The 16350-nt window shown below is 38.3% G+C and overlaps 1 protein-coding gene across 3 annotated transcripts in view; it reads right to left on the bottom strand.

Moving 5' to 3' along the window:
• The window catches only part of SYNPR (synaptoporin), a 181762-nt gene that overhangs the window by 17934 nt on the left and 147478 nt on the right, over positions 1-16350 (bottom strand). For all 3 annotated transcript variants that reach the window (XR_015747465.1, XM_026679501.2, XM_087954549.1), the window contains one exon: positions 5196-5320. Coding sequence is in view for 2 of the 3 variants with exons in the window: in XM_026679501.2 (XP_026535286.1) it covers positions 5196-5320 (125 nt within the window). In the remaining variant the exon portion in view is untranslated. The remainder of the gene's footprint in view (positions 1-5195; positions 5321-16350) is intronic.

Genomic DNA, 16350 nt, shown 5'->3' with positions numbered 1-16350 from the left:
GATCCCAAACTCTCTCGTTCCCTCAAGTTGCAATAAGGAAGAAAATGTGTCAATACCAAATCATTCCGCCATATGGAAAAATGATGTATCCAGTTGTCATGGAGATACTAACAGACTTTGGCTGACCTTGAAGAAACTGAACAAGCGTTCTAGGAAGTACCAGGACTGTAAGCAAAATTTAGAGATAAAAATAGATTCTGAAAGGAGGCAATGGCAACTCACTTCTATGCAGTTGCCAGGAAAAAATACTACCTGTGAACAGATAGACTTCATGAGTCAAATTCAACACTAAGACTTTACCTAAATGTTTATTTCAGTTATATGTGCTGGTTACCAATATTTGTTGATGGAACTTCATCCAATTACATCTGGAGAGCCTAGTATTCCTCACCCGTGCAGATATGAAAAAAAATCTTTAGGTTTAGTTATCTTCTCCTACATTTCAAAACAATGCAAATGAATGCTTTCTTCTGGATCATGTCTTTATTGATTTATTAATGTCACATTAGCCTTCTTCAAAGCCTAAAGACTTGGAAATGGCTGGAGAACTTTGCATATTAGTCCTGCTCCTATTCACTCTGAGCAAAACGTCCAGGGTGTCAGTTCATGAAGAGAGTTTTATTTGTCCTCAGCTCTGGAGTCTACCATCCAGTTGAATGCTTGGAAGTAGTCAGGGAGAGCAGAGAACAGCCTCACATTTACCTAGTTTCATGGGTTCGGCTGAATCCCTAAAGAGAGAGATTTCAAACCAGGTTTCAAAAATGTTCTGCTATGTATGTTGGATGCACTGTTTTATCAATGTCAAAACAAAGTTTCCTTGGAGATCAGTCTATTTGCCAAATTATTGATGTTTCTTATCTTTCATTTCTCAAACAACGAAAAATGGAGTTGGGCCAAGCAATGCTGATATTGTTAGGTCCTATGAGTCAGTCAATTAATTGCCGAAGTTGTATATCAAAGAAATCTTATACATTTGGCTGTTTTTCTATCTATCCATAAACAGTACAATTAATGGTGTTCTGTAACACTTGATTTTTTTTTTAAAAAAAAATATTATACTAGTGAAGAATTAAATAGTAGCTCCAGTTCCCTAATTGGCCAATGATGCCAGAGGAAGAAAAAGAATAAAAAATGTATCCCTCTTCGCCCATTCCAATTTAGGAACTGTATTTAAGAGAAACAGAGAAGATAATCCTTTAATTATGTCAAAAGCTTTTCAAAGTATCTCTTCCTTGTTACAAAAGCCCTGAAGGAATATGAGGGATTTAAGTGGGACATCTATATACTTTGTAATAAAAAATATTCTATAGATGTCAGTAACAAAAAAAGACTTCAGTGATGTCCAGAGAAGATTCACTGGATCCCATTAATTTGTTGGTCTACTTAAGAATTGTAGATTGGAATCCATTTTCTGTTTCTTATTACTTATACCTTCTCCTATGGTCCTCAATTTTCTGTTTAGCTCAATATAACTGTGCATCTCTGCTCAATAATGCATCAGTAGGCCTGGAGATCTGAAGCATTGCTGACTAATTATATTAAAAAATCCCACCAGGATGGCCAGCAAGGAATAGGTCAATGCTTTCATGATTGTCTTTCCACAATGCCATGTCACTTCATGGGCCCAACAATGCCATTTTTTAAAAATTAATTTGAGTGCTTTTGCACATACGTCTGTCTTAAGCTGTTCGGTCTTATTTGAAATTGTCAAGCTGAGGTTGAAAAATGAACCGAGGGAAGAGATGAATGCTGCATCCTGTTGTGCAGAATCTGTAAGAAGGATCCTTCTGAATCTACATTACTCTTCCTTTGGCACTTTCAACTGCTCAATTGCCCTTTCCTATTCAATATGACCTAATATAAGAAAGCAGAACCAAAGCTATAAGCATCCTTGTTAGGTTAGCAAAATGATAGGCATCGGTGAAACTTGTCATAATTTAATACTGATCCATAAAAATCTTAATATTTTACGAGGGCTGACCTCTCCGGCCAAATGTCAACGAAGCAACCAACCAAACACAACAATCCTAAGTTTATGACTACAATTGATAATGTGAATCTGTGTCCAGATGAGAACATGTCATTTATTGTGTCAGAAGAGAGGGAGTGCTATTCTTTTTTAATAGAGGTGACTCTTTGTGCTTTTGCTAGGCTGAGAAGTTTAATAGGTTTGGGATGGTAGATGCAGAATTCTCATTTCACCCCTAAGTATCTGCTTTGCCTTCAACAGAGTTGTCGGCAGCCTTCATATCACTGTACTGCAAGTTTTATCCATTTTGTATGGGCATTTTGACATCATACATTCCTACAAAGGTTGGAGCTTTCATTGCAAAAATGATGCTGATTTCATCAGATTTTTTTTAAAAAAGAATTTTCATCTGCAAGAGAGCTATTTCCATGTTTGAAGTACGTGATGAGCTATTGCAAGAAAAGTTTATCTCTTTGTTTCTTTGAGTGATGGAACATGGGTTTGTGGAAATAATGGAAATATTGGACTGGCTTTGTCTTTCCTAATAAACATATCCCTATTCAGAAAGAAAGACTTGCCTCTTGCTGGGATATTCATTAATGAAATTGACATGTTGTGGCTGTAATTATTTACTGTATCTCAAAACAAGCAGCATGTCTTCAAGCGAATTTTATACTGAAGTTTTTTTGCTTCAAAATTGCATACTACATTAAACTATAGATGTCCATAGATGGGCTGATTCAGTTATTCACATTTTAGTTTTAAAAACTCAGCGTCAAAAAATTATCTTTTTTTTTTTTTCAAATTTAGGTTCAGTTTAGTCTGCTTCTGTGTTAATCTGAGTTTTTAAAAGATGATTTCATTAAAAATATACCTATTTTTCAGCATATACCTATTTTTCTTTTAATAGTCACATTTTGTATGCATAACGTCTATATATTCCTTTTACTCATAGACGTAATGTGAATGCATTTTCTCCGAATATTCATCTTTTTAAAAGTTACCTTTACATCTCCCTTCTCCTGCTGTTATTTAACCATAATTTTCAGGCAGCAGGTAATGATTGTTCTCACAATAACAAAATACACGCACAAAATCCTGAAACACTCACACACCTAAACACAAAATCTGAAATACTTTACAATGTTCTGAAACCAGTTTAAGAATAGAATAGAATTCTTTATTGTCCAAGTGTGATTGGACACACAAGGAATTTGTCTTGGTGCAAATGCTCTCAGTGTACATAAAAGAAAAGATACATTCATCAAGAGACAAGAATCATAAGGTACAACACTTAATAATAGTCATAGGGTACAATAAGCAATCAAATCATACTAGGAAACAGTCAATATAAATCGTAAGGATACAAGAAACATGTTAGCTTGACCAAATAATGGCTTCCTAGTTTGGATATAAAGAAAACTCAGGACAATCTTCAGTTGCAGTATGGAAAGGGAAGAAACACATGGAATTAAGATTGTGCAAAGCTTTACATTCAAAAGAAAAATGCTTTGCAGCATGTTGGGATTCTCTACTTTTCTTGGCTTACTAAACTGTGCTGTGTACATCTGAATCAGAAAATATATGGCTAACTTTCAAGCTTTTTTTTTTTAAATCTCCTCCCAAAAAAGCATTTTTAAAAGCATTATTGTACAAGAGCTTTTATCCCTCCAAAATATTTCTTTGGTAAAACACATTCCTGAAAATGACCTGCTTGGAAGGGCATCAAATTATACATTTGCATAATTTTCTGAGCCTTTTTCATGAATTTCAAAAAAGTGAGATATAAAAGTCTGCAGAGAATAGCAAAGCCAGCAGGAAAAGAAAATCTGTAATAAAGGCCCTCTACGAATTTGCAGAGCTTAAGTCTACCATAAATATCCCTACCAAAAATTCATGAGTTTGCTAACTGCTCAGACACAATTAGTGAATATCATTACTATCCAATAAAAACACAAGTGGAATTTAAAAGCAAAATGGCAAATGATAAGTTATGGAAAGAGGTTTTTTCTTACAGAGACTTGGTAGTACTCTTTTAAACAAGCAATTCTATGAATTAATTCTATGGTATTAATTCTATTGCAAGGTATTGAGTCTCTTTTCTTTAGATATTTCATTATAGTTTGAAACATGGCAGACAGCTTATGATTATCCTTAAAATATCCATGCTGCCCCATTTTATGTTGAAACTGCCAATTGAGGTATTATGTGTTACAACCAGTGGGTTTAAAATATTTATTGCTTTGGCACAATTCTGCTTCACTTGGGATTATCCTGTGAACTAGGCCTATGATATATAATATATATTAGTAGTCACATTAGAGTAAAAAATGTTATAGGATTCCATTTATTTCAGTCTTTATAAAGCTGATCCTCTGAATCTTTTTTTAAAAAAAGGATTAAGCAGGATAGTAGATTTAATTGCTTTTGCATGTAATGTTAAACCACTGGTAGATAATTTTCTTGGCACAAACTGAATTATGAGAATATTCTGTGGACTTATTACAAATGGCTACCATGATAGAACATGATCAATCACAAAACATCAATTTATCTAAATATAACCATACCTATTTCTGAAATGTCACTATAGCAGGGGTGTCAAACTCAATTTCATGGAGGGCCGTATCAGAGTTGTGTTTGACCTCGGAGGGCCGGAGGGTGTGTGTGGGGGGCATTGCCGTGGTGGGCGTGGCCATGGTGGCCATGCCCATCATGGGCATGACATGAGACTCATGTCAGGGGCACCTGTGGTGGCCAAGTGCTAAGGCAGGACTTTCCTGAGATCCTCCTTCACTCTTATTATAATCTCCTTCCTTCCTTTTCTTCTTTTTCCTTACCTCTTCTTTTTCCTTCCCTATTCATTCTTTTTTCTTCTTCCTTCTCCTCTTTCCTTATTTTTCCTTCCTTGCTCTCTTTCCTTCTTTTTCTTTGTCTTTCCTCATTCCCTTTCTCCTTTCCTGTCCCTTCTTGCATGTTCAAATGCAAAAGGAGAATCATTTCTCCTTTTGTTTTGTTTTTAGTTTGTTTTGATAGCCCCCTAACTAACCACCAGAGGGCACCAAAATTACCTTTTTTATCTCTTTGCTGCCATCTATTGGTTGTCCATGTCTTTTCAGCCTTGATACACGAGTCCTACAATGTAAGTTGTCCATGGCAGCCTTTTTTGCTGTCTCCTACAACTTAAACCTTGACATGCTGGTGTCAAAGAATACTAATGTCTTACCTGAAGGGATAGGCAAAGGCTATGTCAATGCTGAGGTCGCTCTGTGTCCTGTTTGCGCAGTCCACGCTGAGCCGCAGTCCTCCAGAATAGCCACCACATGTTGCAAATGCAAAGACTGCAAAAAGCTGTGAAAAGATAATGATTCACCAAAGTGAATTCAGCACTTGTACATACTTATGACAACAGAAACAACAATGACTCTCAGAGGAGGAAGTGGACAGGTTCTTAACGGGAGTAAGAGAAAACTGTTTTCAGTAATACATTGATTATTATTTCTAGTTTCTTTGAAATTGCAAGCAAGAATGTAAAATTCTAATAAGAACCGACACAAACTGGCCAGGGGCAAAAATTGCCCCAAAAGTTGCACTTTAATAAACTGCAAACTCATTATAATATGAGAAAACCCACACCTCCTGAATATTCAATTGGCCACTAACGAGAACAAGCTAAGAATATTATGGAATGCTGTGAACACAATCCATATATAGTTGCTGGGCATGCTCTCTAGATACTTATTGACTTAAATTTTGCTAGCCAATTGAAGAACAGGTTCCAAACCCATTATGTTTGAATTGCATATAAAGTGATTTCTCCTTTTGCTAAGGTTCTTTCCACCTTGCACCTGTGGGAGCCTATCCTTTACTTATGCATAGATAGGTATTAATAGCAATAGCACTTAGACTTATATACCACTTTATAGTGCTTTACAGCCCTCTCTAAGTGGTTTACAGAGTCAACATATTGCCCCCAACAAACTGGGTCCTCATTTTACCCACCTCGGAAGAATGGGAGGCTAAGTCAACTTGAGCCTGGTGGGATTTGAACTGCCAAATTGTAGGCAGCTGGCTGCAGAAGTAGCTTGCAGTACTGCACTCTAACTACTGCGCCACAGAAGCTCCTATTAATCTACCTTCTGGCTGGAATCCTATTTTGTCAAAGGGGACACCAGGCTAAAGAACCTTATTGTTGTTTACAGTTAGTGTTCTTATTGTAGTTTAGACTTACTTTCCTTGCTAACTTTTGGCTTATGTCAATTTTATATTAGGAGACTATGATTTGGTCTTGCAGATCAGTTTGAGATTTCCAAATCACACCTGGAGGTGTCAAATTGGATTAATGTCAATTACTCTTAGGTTATCAGAAATTGTGAACAAGAGCTTGCAAGTAATAATAATGCTAAAGCAGATTTATTGGCAGAAAGATACTTACTTCTGCAGTTCTTTAGTTATATAATCTTTCCTGAAGGTTTATGCTAATAAAACCCAAAACAAAAAAACCAAAAGCTCAGGAAGTTAAGCTGATTTTGTCAAATTATTTTCTTTGCTGGTTTCACCCTTTGCTTACTGTACCTGCTGGTGTTCATGGGTTAAATCTCATTAAATTCTCTTCTTAGGCATGCTAACTTCTGTAATATTGCATGCATTTTTAAAAAAATACCATATGCCTTATTTGGGAAATCAGACACCACTGGTGTTTGCTTTTAATCAGGAGATAGGAGACATGTTTTTACAAGTTACCTCAGAGTGAGTCATTTGGTATTGCAGCAAAATAAGAGAAGTAATTTTGTTCTACACTATTAGTATCATTACATTAAAAAAAAGGAATGCAGAATGTTATTTCAAATCAAGTAAAATTGCCGTTCACACAAACCACTTTTTAAAACAAATTCTGTTGATGACTGGATTTTACCAGACTTTCCCCCCCCTGCATATCGTATGAGCATTATCTACAATCTCTTTTTAAAAGCAATTTTTCATAAGTTTATAGCACGTTCTATATTCAGCTGTTTGGAAGTTCTGTTTCGTGTCTAAAAGAGGAACGCAACCATGAAAGAACAGCAGAAACAGAATCGTAATTAGATTTATCCGTTGACATGTTGTTACGTTGTTTTGTTTTACAAGGAATCCTAATGTATTTTCCTTTCTGAAAGCATTCCCTTGCATTACAGATCCATTCTGCTAGCAGCAGAAACTCAATTTTTCATTTATGAAATGGAAGTCACTGAGCCTTCCTCAAATTGGCCCTTCTAGATATGTTAGATATCAAATTTTTCAATTTCCTAATCATCTTAACTACAGTTAAAGCCAAATGGTTATCAAATATGGGAATTAAATTCAACATGTCTGGAGGATCCTAATATCAGAGAGAGGGTGGCCTGAAGAGATAAAGCAATAAATATAATGAAACAAACAAGGACAGGCCACAGTAGCTGAACTCTCCATTTTTTTTTGGTTAAAAGGTAGTCTTTGACTTACTACCGCAACTGAGTCCAAAATTTCTGTTGCCAAGCAAGACAGTAGTTAAATGAGTTTTGCTCCCATTTTATGATCTTTCTTGCCACAATTGTTAAGTGAATCACTCCAGTTGTTAAGTTAGTAACATGGTTGTTAAGTGAATCAGCTTCCCCATTGACTTTGCTTGTCAGTAGGTCACAAAAGGGGATCACATAACTTTGGGACACGGCAACCATAAAAAAAAAAATGAGTCTGTTACCAAGAATCTGAATTTTGATCTCATGACCACGAGGATGCTGCAATAGTCTTAAGTGTGAAAAAAGGGTGGTAAGTCACTTTTTCAGTATCGCTGTAACTTTGAACGGTTACTAAGTGAACTCTTGTAAATTGAGGACTACCTGTGTTTGAATGTAAAATGTAGAATTCCTTTCAATATTTGCCCACTATGCAAATATTACTTTTATATTGATATTGTCACTCTTATAAGGCATGACATGGGGTGACACATTCCTTAATTCAGAAGTGGTATTCAGCAGGTTCTGACCAGTTCTGGAGAACCGGTAGTGGAAATTTTGAGTAGTTCGGAGAACCGGGAAATACCACCTCTGACTGGAGATTTTACAGTATCCTTCCCCTGCCACGCCCACCAAGCCACGCCCACAGAACCAGTAGTAAAACAATTTGAATCCCACCTCTGCCTTAAATGTATGTTTTGTCCATATACCTAAATGCTGTACCAATTTCATATGCTCCGCAAGCAGCCTCCTCACTCAAATTATATACAAATCTATAGTTTTCATAAATGCCACTCCTTCCTTCCTATCCATCCATCCATCCCATCTACAAAGAGCAGCTATCTCCATTAGTACTATTTCTACATTTTACTCTGACTATAGTAAAAACAACAACCGTAAAGCAGGAATGATTATGCTAAACAAACAAATAACTTTGTTTCTCTATAAATAGTACTTATTTATTTATTTGTATCCCTCCGTTATTATTTTTAGAATTAACTTAAGGTAGTGAACATAACACCTTCCTCCTCCTCCTATTTTCCACATAAGAACAACCCTGTTAGGTGGGTTGGGCTGAGAGAGAGTGAGAGGCCCAAGGTCATCAAGCTGGCTTTCATGACTAAGGCAGGACTTGAACTCATAGACTCTTGCTTTCAAGTCTGGTGTCTTAAACCACTAGACCAAACTGGCTCTCCCACTTTGTTATTGTTTTCCTCCCATAGTCTAAAGGGGAGACCCATAGTTATTTGAGAAAAAGGAATGGCTCTGATTTAATTGTCAAGAACAATATAGCGAAGACAGTACTTTGATACATTTCAGTCAATTATACTTTGCATACCACCCTTTAATATAACAGTCACCCAGGTTTTGATTGACAGAACATGCAAACAAGATGTGCTTCCTGTGGTTGGAGACTAGAGTGTTTGTTGTTGTTGTTAGTTGCGAAGTTGTGTCCAACCCATTGCAACCTCATGGACAACGTTCCTCCAGGCCTTCCTGTCCTCTACCATCTTCTGGAGTCCATTTAAGCTCACACTGACTGCTTCAGTAACTCCATCCAGCCACCTCATTCTCTGTCATCCCCTTCTTCTACTGCCCTCAATCTTTCCCAGCAAGTCCCTCATTCTCATTAGGTGGACAAAGTATTGAATCTTCAAGATTGGTTTGATCACCTTGCAGTCCAAGGGACTTGCAGGACTCTTCTCCAGCACCATAGTTCAAAAACTTCAATTCTTTGGCGCTCAGCCTTTCTTATGGTCCAACTCTCACAGCCATACATTGCAACTGGGAAAACCATAGCCTTGACCATATGCACTTTTGTTGACAGGGTGATGTGTCTGCTTTTTAGTGTGCTGTCTAGAAATATATAAAAGGAGAACAAAGTTGGATTGTATAGCTTAGAAAAAGAAGCAGAAGAACAATCTTTCTGTCAGTCCAATAATTTAATTGCAAATAGTCTTCAAACCACCAAAATGATACCTCAATACATGGTCATCACCAGATAGAATATTCAGAAATTAAATTGACTTTATTATTAATGCAACAAGATGGAAAAGCTCATTTATACCAGCAAAGATGGGGCCAGGATCTGACTGTGAATCTGATTATGAACTGCTGATGTGCAAATTCCAAATCAAGATAAAATGGACAAAGCCAACCAGTTTCTATGCTATGGTTTTGAGCAAATATCATTTTTAATGACAATATCAAGAATCACTCTGAAATCCTGAAGCACATGGATAGTGTACTACAGGAACCTTGGGATGAAATCAAAATGTTAAAGATGAATGTGGAAAGAAACCACCAAAGATCAAAAACAAGAAAAAAACTAACAAACTAACGTAACAAAGAATTCCAGAGACCTCTTACAAGAGCGAAGAAGTAATATTTCATTGCAAAGACACTGAAGATGGAAGCAGACATAGAAAAACAAGGAAAACATTTAAAAAAAAAATCCAAACTCGGAGCTTCCAAGTTCAGATTGGTACATTAATGGATGCTAATGGACAGACAGTAGTAACTGATTCAAACTAAAATGGAAGGAATATATTGAAATTCTGGGCAATAGAGATGTCATAATCCCATTTGGAGACAGGCAACAGGGTGTCTTCTTTGGCATGTAGAACTACAGGAACCACTATACTTTCAGCCAAAATAATGCAAGGGCACCAAAGTTAGCAAGATCATGGATTATATACACTAACTTCAGAAGTGCTACATAGGAATGATACAAGAAATTCATTAAATAATACGGTGTGAATTTTGCAGGAAGAATGTAACATCTGATATGTGTTGCCTTTACCACGGCTACCCCAGCACTTTACATTCTTTTCTATCAATGGGACTATAGATCAGTGGCCCCCAACCTTTTGGGCACCTGTGACTGGTTCTGTGGAGAAAGGTTTTTTGTGGACTGGAAGGGATGTGGTTTTGCAAGCTACCTGCACCCTGTGGATGGGGTTTTGCTTGTTTTGTGCAGCCTGGTTTCTGGTGTGCTGCGGCCCAGTGCTGGCCCACGGACCAGGGGTTAGGGACCCCCTGCTATAGATTACTCTTACTATAGATAAGAGCCTCAGTGGCACAGTGGTTAGAGTGCAGTATTGCAGGCTACTTCTGCTGACAGCCGGCTGCTTACAATTTGGAAGATCAAATCTCACCCGGCTCCAGGTTGACTCAGCCTTCTATCCTTCCGAGGTGGGTAAAATGAGGACCCAGATTGTTGGGGGGCAATATTCGGATTCTGTAAACCGCTTAGAGAGGGCTGTAAAGGACAGTAGAGCGGTATATAAATCTAGGTGCTATTGCTAGTGCTACCCTGATTAGATACGCTAACACCATGTACAGTAGATGGTCTCTACTAATTAGATATACTAATGACATGTAAGGTAGATGGGCTCAATTGCAGCAATTGTATGCCCTATTGAAGGCTTAAAGACGAGTTGGAGGAAAAGAATCTTGGAGAAAGTTTGTGTGGTTGCTAGGATTCAACACCAACTTGATGGGCCTCCATGAAAAGATTATTGCAACAACAACAATAAAAAAAACTAGTGAAAACACATCAGCTTTACTTATTGTTCTCTGTACAAAAACTTAGCAGATTTGAATGGCAGACATTCAGATTAATTTCATTTATAAAGTGACACAGTGAAAACTAGCCATTTCATTATGACAACTTTCTTTCGCTGCAGTGAGATCAAGAATACTGCTCATTTCTTTTAAGTCGTGCACTGTGCTGGATTGATTATGTGCTGTCAAGTTGGTGTTGGCTCTTAGTGACCACATAGATATTCTCCTTGACAATCTGCCCCCAACTTGATCCTTCAGGTCTTCAAAAGGTGCACCCATCACCATTTTAACTGGGTCATCTATCTTACTGCTACTTGTCCTCTCCTTTCTTTCATCTAAAACCTCAGAGAAAGGACTAGAAAACAAATTGGCATCATAGTATATCTTTACATTTTCTATATATTTACAACAACGTCCTTCTGCTGCAATTCTCATTTCGTTTTATCTTTTATGTATATCTGTGCTATTCTTGGCACACTTGCAAGATGCATCACATTGCATCCGTCAAGATTACAGTGTAGTGAATTCTACTTTTCAGGTCTATTCAGTTCTGTATTCAAGGAGACACTGCCAATTATAGTCCTTCAAAGCTAAAGACCCACGATTAACGCGTACCAAAAGCGCAACGCAGATTCCACATCAAACCTTGCATTCTATCCAAACCCCATCTTTAGAATCTCTATTTTTACAGGAACTTGGGAAGTTGTCATCTTTATTTTTTTTCAAGTTATTTCTGTCTTGCATAGGAAAAGCTCTTTCCTGTCATTGTCTTTCAGTCACAGAGTTTGGACTTCTGTTTCTTGAACTGTCATTGTCTTTCAGTCACAGAGTTTGGACTTCTGTTTCTTGAACTGTCATTCAAGCCCATGGATTGGTCCTTACTTCTGTCATAAATTTAGCAAATGAGCAGAGGCTGAAAGGGACTGTAAGCATTGTACACTGAATTTAAAAAAAAATACATAAAACAGTCAAAATTAAAAATAACTATTAATGCCTTTGTAGGAAATATCAGTAATGCAACATTTTGTTCTAGAAGGGATAGTTGTCACAACCAGCTAGGTATATAGTTCTAATGTATTGAGAACAATACTGTAATCAGACTGAAATTCATGTTGTTTTGTTAATGATAAAAAAGTGCTATAAGGCCTGATACTGTAGGACTAATTGGTAGGCTATAAAGCCTGTACACATAGCAATGAATTGCACTGTGAATTTTGTTCTTCTACATTCAACTGGAGCTGTAGTGCATGATACTGTATTACAAATAAAAGACTTCTGAGAAGTAGAGGAGACTCAGCTACTTCCTCTCACAAAAAGGAATTCTTCCTTGGGCATGAATTCAGCTGAATTAGAGAGCAACAGTGTCAATGGATAATAATAATTCAGTTTAAATGGTTAGGCAAAACCATTGCATTTTTTTGGAATGCAAGCAAACATATACATTTTTGTTTGCTGAATAAAACTCTCATAGGTTTAAATAAAAATTAATACATAAAACTATGTAGTTCATATTCACCATTGAATTAATTTGGAGGTGCTCACCAATACAGCTGGAACATCTGAGAGAACATCCTTTCCTGCACATTCTTAAATGAATCTAAAGATCATCCTTAAAACTTCTACTCAAACTGCTCTATCATTCAGAGGAATGGTGAGTAGCTTCCCAACATTGACAAATGTATCTTTTCTTTTATGTATACTGAGAGCATTTGCACCAAGACAAATTCCTTGTGTGTCCAATCACACTTGGCCAATAAAGAATTCTATTCTATTCTATTCTATTCTATTCTATTCTATTCTATTCTATTCTATTCTATTCTATTCTATTCTATTCTATTCTATTCTATTCTATTCTATTCTATTCTATTCTATGAGTAGGTCTTTTCAATGATGCCTCCTCCCAGAAGGACACATTTGATCCCACATTTGCTCTTTCCAGGGTTCAACATGAGCATTTTTAAAGAAGAGAATATTTGTAGCCCAGAGGTCAACTACGGAATCCTTGGTGCTTGATTGTTTTCTTGCAAATGTTTCCTTAACCAATTCGGTAACTTTTTCAGTGCTAACAAGTCTAAGCATTTTTATTCTGTTAGGCTGTGTAGGTTTGGATGGGGAGGAATCTGCTTCAACCCAACCCTAGCAAGACAGAGTGGTTCAGAACCAGAAATCCACCCCCCCACCTTGCTGGTTCTGGTGAGGTATAATCTGTGACTCTTGCAGGGGTTGCACTCCCTTGGATAGAGCTGGTAGACAGAACAATTTGAGGGCTTTCCAGCACTTGTAGCTCTGGCTTGAGCAGAGGGTAGCTAAGGAGAATTTTTGCATGGATTCGGCCAGCGGTGGGCTTCAAAAATGTTAGCAAAGAGAACCAGGTTCTCTGCCTGGTTGCATGGCGGATGAGGCCTAGTCAGCCTCCTGCACCATGGTGGGAGGGGGCATTTTTGCCCTCCCCGGGCTCCGGGGACTTTCCTTGAGCCTACAGGAGGGCGAAAACAGCCTCCCTGGGCTCCAGAGTCTCTCTGGAAGCTGGAAAGAAGGCCCATTTCTGGCCTTCCCAAACTTCTGGGAGGCCTGTTTTCACCTCCCTGAGCCTACGCGTGCACCTTGCACTTCACCTGCATCCAAAAATGGGCTGCATGGGGACTCTTGGGAGGGGTGGGGTGGGCGGGGCCAGCCAGGAGTGGGATTTGGGGGTTCTCCGAACTGCACAGAATCTTAGTTAGGGGCTCTGTGAACCCCCAGCAACCCACCCATGGATTCATCATACTTGTTAATTGTGCCCACCCCTGTCCCTGAGGGTATCTGCTTGTGCCACCAAGTCACAAGGAGGAGGCACGTTTCAGGCTCCTTTTGTTCAATGTTGCCACCTGCCAGCACTAAGGCAGCATGTCTTCTCAGTAGCCACTTCACCTGGCAGGCATTAAAAAAAATAAATTGAAGTCTTGGTTTCTCCTAGATTTCTCCTTTACTGGAGCCCAGTAAAGTTCCCTGGAGATGCATTAGCCTTGTGAAGTAGTCAAGACAAGAACTATTCCCAGACATACTTTATTGTAAGCTTACCTTAACAGAATCTTGCAACTCTGAAAGTACATCTCTCACCTTTGTAATCCAAGAAACTAGGAAGGAGATGTTTGCCATGCCCCCATTCCTTTTGCAGAAGGTCAGCTGCCTCTTGTCTGACCACTGTCTAGTCTGTGGCTCTTCCTCCTGTCTCTCAGGATCATCCCCCCATATCATATAGGATGTGGGGGGATATGCTATGTTTATGACCAAAGATTGCATTTAACATTTTCTCCATCTGTCTCAAAAAGAGACAGAAAGAACTAAGTCAATGGATTATTTTGTAGCTTGATAAAATTATTGGCTCTATCATTAGACTTCCAATATTTACCTTATTTATCAAATTTTAGAAACTATTCTTCATAACCTCCTCTGGGCAGTGTACAAATAAAACCTCAGGTCAGCATTCAATCTGATTTATGTTATGTAGCATTTTGATGGCATTACTATTTTTTTTGTACAAACAATAGAAAAAAAAAATAAATTGGATTCTGTTAAGTCACTAATGTGATGCTAGAACTGATTTGGCATTCTTGTATAGTAGGACAAAATTGAAGCACATAAGTGTTTTATGAGAACATGCCATGGTTCAAACTTTAGATTTATTTGCTTGTTAAAATCATGCAGTATCATGCAGAAAATATCCATAACTTCTAATATTTTGGCTCCCTGAGGTTAGAAATAGAAATAGAATTCTTTATTGGCCAAGTGTGATTGGACACACAAGGAATTTGTTTTGGTGCAAATGCTCTCAGTATAAAAGAAAAGATACATTTGTCAAGAGCCAAGAATCATAAGGTACAACACTTAATGATAGTCATAGGGTACAATAAACAATCAAATCATACTAGGAAACAGTCAATATAAATTGTAAGGATACAAGCAACAAAGTTACAGTCATACAGTCACAAGTGGGAGGGGATGGGTGATAAGGAATGATGAGAAGGTTAACAGTAATAATAGTGCAAACTTTGTAAATAGTTGGACAGTGTTGAGGGAATTATTTGTTTAGCAGAGTGATGGTGTTCGGGGAAAAAACTGTCCTTGTGTCTAGTTGTTCTGGTGTGCAGTGCTCTAGTTCCATCATTTCTATTTATAATATTTCGGTTACAGTATCTTAAGCAGGGGTGGGATTTCTACTGGTTCTGTCCACTTCTGTAGAACTGGTTGCTCTGAAAAGCAGCAAACAGAGAGCATACATAGAACCAGTTCTATATCTGCTGCTGTTTTGGCCCATCCGCTCGCCCAGGCTCTTACCTGACCTTTATTTCCTGCGTTTTCAACCGCAGCTGCTTTGCGCGGCACAGCTGTGGTTGAAAAAGCAGGGAAAAAATGCTTTTTCAACCACTGTGCACCCACACGCAGCGCTGCTCAGGTGTCCAGGCAGCTAGATGTTGATGATATACACGTACACGCAGCGCGCATCAGGCGCAAAATGTAAAATCACGGAACTGGTAGTTACACCGGTTGGATCCCATCCCTGATTGCAGTCCCAAAGGTGCTTTTAAAAAGGCAACTGGACTTTCCAGGAAAGTCTAGATGCCTTTTGAAAACTACCTTTGGGACAACCATGACCTGGATGATTGAGAATCTCCATATACACTAAGCATTGCAGATATCCAGAAAACTTTTGCACTGCCTTTCTCAGAGAAAATGCCTAATATTGCAAGTTAGGCTCCTTAATTGCTAATGATGTGCATTGAACTTAGTCATTGATCAACTTAGCAATACATCTACAATATATAATTGGATTGAGGATGTTAGCTAATACATTATTCTGAGCACAGAAAAAGAAATAAAAGAGGAGGTTGAAGAGAAAAATGCTGTATAAACGGATCACTGTCCCTTTGGTATAATGGAAGTTGTTTCTTTATTTTAAACCAGAGGTCTCAAAACTCAAATGATCATAAGGGCTGCATGAGGACCAGTTCATTTGCCTGATGGCTGTAACTGTGAAGCTTTTTTGGACCTTCTAGAAACATAAATCTATAGTAGGGGTCCCCAGCCCCCAATCCATGGCATGCCAGAAACTGGGCTGCACAAAGAGGGATGCCCCATCTGAGGGATGCAAGCAGAACACGAACCCATAACCCCTCCAGTCTGTGGAAAAACCTCTCTCCACAGAACTGGTCCCTGGTGTCCAGAAGGCCACTGATCTATAGCACAGGTGTCAAATTTGTGGCATCATGTTGCCATCACGTGACGTTTTTCCCATTCACAGAGCTGGGGTGGGTGTGGCCTGCATGTGATTCATCTAGCCCGCAGGCCGCCAGTTTGACA

The sequence above is a fragment of the Notechis scutatus genome, chromosome 2 (assembly GCF_049901735.1).
Source record: "Notechis scutatus isolate UNSWTSFEM ecotype Mainland chromosome 2, rNotScu1.2, whole genome shotgun sequence".
In the NCBI taxonomy this organism is placed as follows: Eukaryota; Metazoa; Chordata; class Lepidosauria; order Squamata; family Elapidae; genus Notechis; species Notechis scutatus.
Note: the sequence above shows the minus strand (reverse complement) of the source record. Positions and strands in the feature narration are given on the sequence as shown.